Source organism: Setaria italica, chromosome VII (genome assembly GCF_000263155.2).
Source record: "Setaria italica strain Yugu1 chromosome VII, Setaria_italica_v2.0, whole genome shotgun sequence".
NCBI lineage: Eukaryota > Viridiplantae > Streptophyta > Magnoliopsida > Poales > Poaceae > Setaria > Setaria italica.
This window is the reverse complement of record NC_028456.1, coordinates 3,105,567-3,114,342: the sequence shown is the minus strand read 5'-3', so window position 1 is coordinate 3,114,342 and position 8,776 is coordinate 3,105,567. Positions and strand designations below refer to the sequence as shown.

At 45.9% G+C, this 8,776-nt stretch overlaps 1 protein-coding gene across 3 annotated transcripts in view; it reads right to left on the bottom strand.

The window, feature by feature from the left end:
* Positions 1 to 6,541, bottom strand: part of LOC101765473 (protein AAR2 homolog) — a 17,417-nt gene extending 10,876 nt beyond the window's left edge. For all 3 annotated transcript variants that reach the window (XM_004974982.2, XM_004974981.2, XM_022828744.1), the window contains exons 1-5: positions 6,353 to 6,541; positions 6,169 to 6,251; positions 5,472 to 5,529; positions 4,538 to 4,597; positions 3,711 to 3,840 (exon numbers count right to left, since the gene is read on the bottom strand). In XM_004974982.2, the coding sequence (XP_004975039.1) occupies positions 3,711 to 3,840; positions 4,538 to 4,597; positions 5,472 to 5,529; positions 6,169 to 6,251; positions 6,353 to 6,481 (460 nt within the window). In that variant the 5' untranslated portion in view covers positions 6,482 to 6,541. The remainder of the gene's footprint in view (positions 1 to 3,710; positions 3,841 to 4,537; positions 4,598 to 5,471; positions 5,530 to 6,168; positions 6,252 to 6,352) is intronic.
* Between the last annotated feature and the right edge of the window lie 2,235 nt (positions 6,542 to 8,776).

Sequence of the window (8,776 nt, the reverse complement as noted above, 5' to 3'; positions counted from 1 at the left end):
GTCCATTTGGTACGCCCGCAGCCCACGCCCATACACCTCCCCCAGGCGCCAACCTAGGACCAGACAGGGCTGGTTGCTACCTTGAACTATATGGCGCTGCAGAACGGCAGCTGGGTGGTCGACTCCAGTGCCTCCGGCCACATGTCGTCTTCGGATGGTATTCTTCTTTCCCGCCTCCCTCCCTCTCATTCGTCCATTACAGTCGGCAATGGTCAAACCCTTCCTGTCACGTGCCATGGCAACTCCACCCTCACCACCCCCACCTCACACTTTCGCCTAAACAATATCCTTATTGTTCCTTCTTTAATCCATAACCTGATTTCTGTTCGTCAATTTACTAAGGATAATAACTGCACCATAGAGTTTGACGCATTTGGTTTTTCTAGTCAAGGATTTTCCAACCAGACGCGTGCTCCTTCGCTGCAATAGTGCCGGCGATCTTTACACCATGCCTCCAGCAACCAGCTTTGCAGCGCCCCACGTCGGCCTCACCATCTCCTCCAGTTTGTGGCATCTTCGTCTTGGTCATCCTGGTCCTGCCGCTATCGATACACTTAGACAGAATTCCTCGATTGCTTGTGATAAAGGCAGCCATACTCTATGTCATTCATGTCAGTTAGGCAAACAGGTGCGGTTACCTTTTTCCCATTCTAGCTCTCGCAGTTCTACTCCTTTTGAGTTAGTTCATTGTGATGTTTGGACTTCTCCTGTAGCTAGCATTTCTGGTTATCGCTACTACCTAATCATTTTGGACGATTTCTCGCATTTTTACTGGACTTTTCCTCTAGTTCACAAGTCTGAAGTCGCCTCGCACATCACTGCTTTCTACGCCTATGCTCACACGCAGTTCAGTCTTCCTGTTCGAAGCATCCAAGCTGACAACGGGACCAAGTTTGTCAATAAGACCCTCACATTTTTTGACTTCTCAGGGTATCCACTTGCGCCTCTCGTGTCCATATGCACCTCCCCAGAATGGGAAAGAAGAGTGTGTCCTCCGCACTCTTAATAACGTGACTCGCACCTTGCTCATTCACTCCTCCATAGCCGCCACATACTGGGTCGAGGCCTTTGCCTACGCCACATACCTGCTGAATAGGCGCCCCTACTCAGCCATTCAGAATGACATTCCATTTCGCCTCCTCTATGCGCAGCCCCCCGATTACTCTCACCTTCATGTTCTCGGGTGTCTATGCTATCCCAACCTCTGTCACGGCACGCCACAAGCTAGTTCCTCGCTCCACCGCTTGCGTCTTCCTCGGCTACCCTTCCTCCCACAAGGGGTACCGCTGTCTTGACCTAACCACTCGCCGCGTCATCATCTCTAGACACGTCGTCTTTGATGAGTAGTCCTTTCCCTTCTCCCACCCCACCCCACCATCCCAGCTCGACTTTCTCCTGTCGAGACCTTCTGGTTCTCCTGCTACTACCTCGGTCGCTCCGTCCTCGGACGTTGAGCAGCCGCGGCCCTCACCCCTTGTTTTGCAAGAGCTTCCTGACGATGACCCTGCCATCTTGGTCCGTGGCCCGGTTGTGCGCTTGCCGCCCCAGGCTGCTTCGCCTCAGCTCAGACCGGGCGGGTCTGTGACCGAGCCGCGACGCTCACCAGCCGGCGGGCCATCTCCACCCGTTGGGCCGCACCAGTGGCTCCTGCCTCCTCTACGGCGCAACTTCCACCTCATCTATAGCCGTCAGCCGCTCCCGACGGCCCCTGCTCCTACGCAAGCTCCTGCATCGCCGGCGCCTCCTGCCGCGCCGGCTGTAGCACCACCGGCACCCCCTATGCTGCCAGCTCACTGCCCTGTCACTCGCTCGGCCACCGGGACCATCCAGCGGGTGCAGTACAGGAACCTCTCGACCACAGCTTCTTCGACCTCACCCTCGCTCATTCCGGCACATCGGTTTGGCTGATCCAAACTGGTGTGCGGCATAGCCGACGAGTTCCAGGCGCTCCTCGACAACAACACCTGGCGCGTTCCGCGGCCCCCCGGCGCCAATGTTGTGACGAGCAAGTGGATCTTCAAACATAAGTTCCATGCAAATGGTTCCCTTGCTCATCACAAGGCACGCTGGGTGGTTTGCGACTTCTCCCAGCGACACGGCATCGACTACAATGAGATGTTCAGCCCGGTTGTCAAACCAGCGACGATGTGGACCGTCCTTAGCATCGCCACTTTCCATGCCTGGCCGATTCACCAGCTGGACGTGAAGAACGCCTTTCTTCACGGCCATCTCGAGGAGACAATCTACTGCCAGCAGCCTCTCGGCTTCGTCTGTTGCAGAAATCCTTATACAGCTTCAAGCAAGCGCCTCGGGCCTGGTACCAGCGGTTCGCCTCCTTCCGCGACAGATTGGTTTCGTTGCCTCGACCTCGGACACCTCTTTGTTTACAAGGAGGGTACGAGCCTCGCCTACTTGCTGCTCTACGTCGACGACATCGTCCTCACCGCCTCGTCTTCGATGCTCCTCTAGCACATCATGGCTCGCCTTCACTCCGAGTTCCCCATGACGGATCTTGGTGATCTTCGTCACTTCCTCGGCATCTCCGTCACGCGCTCCCCAGATGGCATGTTCCTATCCCAGCGACAGTACACCCTAAACCTTCTCCAACGCGCCGGCATAGCTGAGTGTCACTCCACGCGACTCCTGTTGACACTCATGCCAAGCTCTCAGCGACAGATGGCGACAAGCTCAAGGACGGCTCTGAGTACCGGAGTCTTGTAGGGGCCCTCCAGTACCTCACCTTGACTCGACCTCACCTGGCGTATGCAGTTCAGCGGATGTGCCTGTTCATGCACGATCCCCGCGAGCCTCATCTTGCGCTAATCAAGCACATTCTACGCTACATGAAGGGCACCCTATCCTCCGGGCTTCACATCAGCACCGGCCCTATCCAGTCCTTGACAGCCTACTCTGATGCGGACTGGGCTGGTTGCCCGGACTCTTAACGTTCCACCTCCGGCTTCTACGTCTATCTTGGGAATAACTTGGTGTCTTGATCCTCCAAGCGCCAGAGCACAGTGTCTTAGTCCAATGCTGAGGCTGAATACTGGGTTGTGGCTCATGCTGTTGCAGAGTGCTGCTGGCTTTGACAGCTTCTACAGGAGCTCCACGTCCCCCTCGCTTCGGTCACTGTTGTCTACTGCGACAATGTGAGTGTTGTCTATATGACAGTCAATCCGGTTCATCATCGACGCACGAAGCATATTGAGATCGACATTCACTTCATCCGGGAGAAGGTTGCTTTGGGACAGGTTCGAGTGTTTCATGTACCTTCATCCCATCAGTTCGCGGACATCATGACAAAAGGCCTTCCAGTTCAGCTGTTCGCTGATTTTGGATCCAATCTTTGCGTCCGGGAACCTCCCGCTGCGACTGCGGGCGGGTATTAGGCATTGTATAACCGTATATAGCTGATTTATAGCTTTCCTTGTATAATGATTGTATAGCTTGTACAACAAGCCATATTGGCTATATAATAGAGGTCACCCGCCTCATTGGGGTGCGTGGTGTTTCCCCATATTCTATCTCTCTACACTCTGCACGTCATGGAATGCTATTTCTAGTTGACGGTTAACTTTTCAATGGTATTTTACGAAATGGCAAGCTTTCAATGGTATTTTTCGAATGTGGCGATCTTTCGATGCTATGGAACCAATTTTCCCTTTCCGCAACAATCAAAGCTGAAAAAAAACAAGGAATGCATCTCATACCAAGACGTTCAATGGTACTCTGTGACAAGTAGTTCGAGAGTTGTTTCCAATCTCCATAAGATTCCAAATTGTATGGTCCAAGCTGATCATCAAACTCGAAGCGCCTTACTGCTTCAGAGTATCTGATTTCCTACCAGAAAATAAGCTTCAGTATAATGAGAAGGCATGTTCCATATATTATTGTTATCATTGACAACACACGTAAGAAAAACTAGCTGAGCTTAAGCATAGATTCTCTAAACTAAATGCATTGCATATTCTCTGTTACTTTTAGTCACATTTTGTATAGACCCAGTATAGGAATATACAGACTACAGAGGTCCTATTCCAGTTGAGGCCATCCATCTTGTGCCTTATCAAAAAATTGAGTTAGGCGTTGTATACTTGTATGCTTATAAATATACAAGGGAAAGAGTTCACAGAGAACAAAGCCATGGAGCAAAGAAAAATTATGAGAATTTGAAGCTGCCACAATAACATATAGCAAAATGCATTTGTTTATCTTAAATAAACATAGGCTAATATAATCTGATTCCAGTAGAATAAGGTGAGAAGTAGTATGCATAAAAAGGTGAGAAGTAAGACATGATAAGAATAATTGAAGCAGATCATGAATAGTGCTTCTTGCAAGCATCATTGATAACAGATTACTCTACCTACAGTGCCACTACATCTCACATCAATCCATTGGTACCTCTTGCAGATACAGTTTCTTTGGTCAAAATGTCCATTATCATGTAAAAGTACAATTTCACATTTTCTATTAGCTGTTCAATGGGATAGGTCAAGAAATAACTTAAAGGTTCTAATAATGTTTGATATATCACCTCCTCTTCTGACAATTTTATTAACCGCTCCTCTTGTGCGTCCCACTTTCGAACAATCACCTGAAAAACACCACACAGAAGATGGGTATATATGTAAAAGTGTAATCAAGTGCCATCAGTATTTGTTATTTCTGGTCAACAAAACATAGATCCACTTCAACACGGAATGCATTTTGATTATCATTTCTCTTTCATTATTCTTCTACTCAGTGGCGAAGCTAGAGCAAATCGGAGGGGATTGCATTTGCCTTGTGGGTGCATAGTGTTAAGCTAAGGAGGGTGCATATATGGTGAAAAATTAAGTATAGTAACTGTTTTTTGAACATTTGGGGGGTGCATTAGCACCAACTGATTGTAGTGTAGCTTCGCCCCTGCTTCTACTTCATATTACTACCCTACACTTCTTTACATGCTTTCCATATATACATCCTATAAACTGAAAAAAAAATTGTAATCCCTCCAGTCCCTTTCATTGGGATAAATTGAACGAAAATGGGCAGGGCAGAGGAACCACATACATATAAATACAAGTATGAACTATGCACTATTTGGAATGGTGCTATAGCTTGGGAATCTAAGGCATCATTTTTCTGTTTAATAGTTAATATAAAAGGGAAAAAAGTGGGAACTACAGTACAAAAATGAAGGGTACAGATAAACATAAAATGCCTTACATTATGGTTCACTATCCTATTTGATACCCCCTGCCTATATATAATAAAAGAAATACGAGTTGTTTATCTAATAGATTTATTGATCAATTCAATAGTTCATCTCAAATATACAAAGACAAATTATCCAAACAGACAGGTGACAAGCTGCCAAAAAAATCAAGGAATAACATGCATTTTAATCCTATAAAGAATAATCAGTGCAATATCCCTCTGCTGTCAATAAACTTATAAACATGCTTTGGGTCAATAGGGAGAAGTACCTCAGATGGCTGCATAGTAACAAAGAAACCAACAGTAGGTGCAAACTCGCTCCCACTCCTAGAAGTGTTTAGGTTGTGGATAAATGGTCAGTACAGCATAGCATACTGTATTAGATAAAGCAATGGTATTACATATACAGACCGTCAGACTGCAGGGCAAATGAAAGTAAAACAAACAGAGCATCCACACCAATACTTTCCCATTTTACGCAGCACAAAAACAGTTTCAAGAACGTTGCATGGTGGGATCAAACAAGTGAAGGGGGAAAGCAGTACTACTCTCTAAGCCTGTTGGGAGCCATTATTGCAGGAAATGAGTTATGTTAGCATTGTAGCATTTTGTGCCATGTGCAGCATAAAAGTATTAAGATTGTGAGCAATTCAAAGTAAAAGAGAAAAAATAGGATATCTCGCTCACTTGCACATACCCCCAAAAAAGCGGACCTCAAACTCTAAGAAACATGCTTTCTGTTGCTTAATCTTTTAATATTTCTATCTGACAGTCTACATGAATGGATTAGTAGCACAAGTAATTGTAACTGATTAGGAAAGGAAATCGATTATTGCAATATAGTATTAGTTTTCCTTTGCGTTATTTGAGCACAAACCATCCACCTCGTTTCCAAATAACAGTTAGTCCACATGTGGTGAGAATTGGGGATTGTAGTTACTAGCTACGAGTAGCTCATATTGGTACCTGCTGGAGGAGCAGTAGTAGACGAAATGCGGCCCCGGCGGCACCATCTTCATCCCTTTGAACTTGGGCCCGACAGAGAACACCTGTAGAAGAACAGGAAGCAGGCTGAGGCGAATCCCGTCAAATTGTTTGACGCACGCACGAACAGCGCTGGGAGGGTTGTTGCGGGGAGAATCGGACCGACCTGGGTGTCGATTCCGAAGAGGATGCGCTGGGGAACGTCGAGCAGGAGGAGCGTGGAGCCCTTCCGCACCAGCTCCGTCGCCGCCTCCGGGTCCATCCGCGCCGTAGCGCCGCCGCCGCCGCTCGCCATGCCAGTAGAGCGCGCGCTCGCTGGGGTGGCGCTCGAGTGTTCTGGAACGGGAAAAGACGGCTGCACCTGAACGCGCAAGTTCCAGAAGCCCGTCGTCTTATTCTAACCGTGGGCTGGAAACATTAGAGCCTTGAAATGGGCTCGGCCCATTTATCTCTCAGTTCAGGCCCATAACATCCCTTTCTCTCTCTGTCCTTGTGACTCTCCAGACCCGTCCCCTCCTGGCTCCTGCGTTTCCATCTCCATCCATCCATCGGCGGCGGCGGCGAGCTACGGAGCCGACGACCAAGTGGGCGAGCGGCAAGCGGGAGAAGACTAGTGAGTACCTCTCCTCCCGATCCACCCCCATCCCCATCTGGTTCGCTTCAGTCATGCGGTTTTGATCTGCCTATTTAGGGTGTGCTTTGATAGCGTGATCCATCTTAAGGGTTCGCGGACGGATTTGGTTCCTTAGGTTGGGTGTGGATTTTGGTTGGCCTAGGTTCATCCGATAGATGCCCAGGGATGTTGTGGTAGCTAGTAGCGCTGGCATTTGGTTTTTTGTTTCACGCTGGCGTAAGAGTAATTGTTGTTTTAAGAAATCTGATCTTAGTTAGTTGGCGATATATGCTTTATTTTTAGACTTGTGACGCATATATATTATAGAGAAAAAATTGCTGTGTAAAAGATGCCACGCCATGCCCCTAGGGTCTCAGATCACATCTTACGGTGGTGGGGAAGGGTGCCTAACTATATGAATTGTCTGTCAAATGTATGGTTAGTACTACGATTGCAACAGTTTGATCTGCACTTTGCACGGTGATGAGTCTGATAAAAATTATACCAGTATGAACCGTCTAGAACCACGGCCTACAACTGCCGCTGCAATTGATCATAGAGGTGTGGTGAAATGTAGCGCCCAACTCTGAGTTGTCTTGTTGAATGTGAATGCAGACCTGATAAATTTTTTTCATTCATATATGTATGCACTTTAAGATCTCAGCTTTTACGGAGAAGAAAACTGAAGAATCTTTGTTTTCCATCTTTCAACTGTTATAGTTATCTTTAAAGGGAGACAAGATAGCTATGTGATGTCTTAAGGATTAAAATCTAGTTCTTATCAAAATTTAATGAAAACTGATCACTCTGATATGCAGCTACGATGATCTGCCAGCCCAAAACTTAGTATTATTACTGGCATGCTAGAAATTTGAGATGGCATCATTGATGTAATTATAATCCTACAATGATAATGAGCTTACACACAATGAGCAAAATTTTGTGGTGATCATGGCATTGACAATCTGTCACTGATAAATTTGCAAGCTTGTATTTCAAGTAATACCAAATGAATGAAAACTACTTTAGTATAGCTGTGGGTACAAATAGTGGTTTTACAGAACATATGAAACTTCCATAACTTGCATGCCTACCGCAACAATGTAGTGTTGCTTCTATTGTCAGTAAGGAAGCACTACCTTGCTTCACTGGATATCACGGTTTATTCTGCAGAAGTTGTCGTTTGCTGTGGGACCTCTTATGTCAGGTCCTAATGTTCCTTCCTGGAATGAATGCTCTGATGTATCTCATGTTGCCGTGGGCCTCTGGTTCATCTTGCTGTGGTTGATTGTTTTTTTTCTGTGTCCCAAATTTTTTGTTGTGTTCAAATGAATGTCACATCCACCATATGAAATCTTACCCTTATATGACTTATGTTTTAGGATTGAAATTTGCAATGAATAGATGATTTTGTGCAAATCTCTGTAATTATACTGGGGTTCAGTGTTTCAATCATGTTCTGCAGAGTTCGCTGCTGTGGATGTAGTTACAAGTTGCATCCTTCAAATTTATTTGTATTAGAAAATCACAGGTGGCTCTAATTTTTCATATTTCTCCTCTTCATGCATTTAAATCCTCAGGACTTGGTAGGATAGACATATGCAGTTTGCTTCATTGATGATAAGTGGAAAATGTAAGTTAGCTACAATAGTTTAACTGTATGAGAACTCATGCTTACACTTATTCTGATGTGTGTTCGTGTACTGGACATTTGGAGTTTTGGACAGGCTCCCTTTAAATTTTAGTGAAGTGCTTAGAAATTTCAATATGACATAATGCTCAAATTTATGTTCTCCATGCCTTGAGAAGTTCCTATATTCTATACATAGTCACAGTTTACTTAATGAGGAAGCTAAGAATTTATGTTGAATTATCCTGCATTTCGATTTTTCAGGTTTTGATTAACATTGAGATTGACTAGGGTCTAAATACTGAAATATGTTACTTTATTTGTTCTAAACAATCAAGTTAGGATCA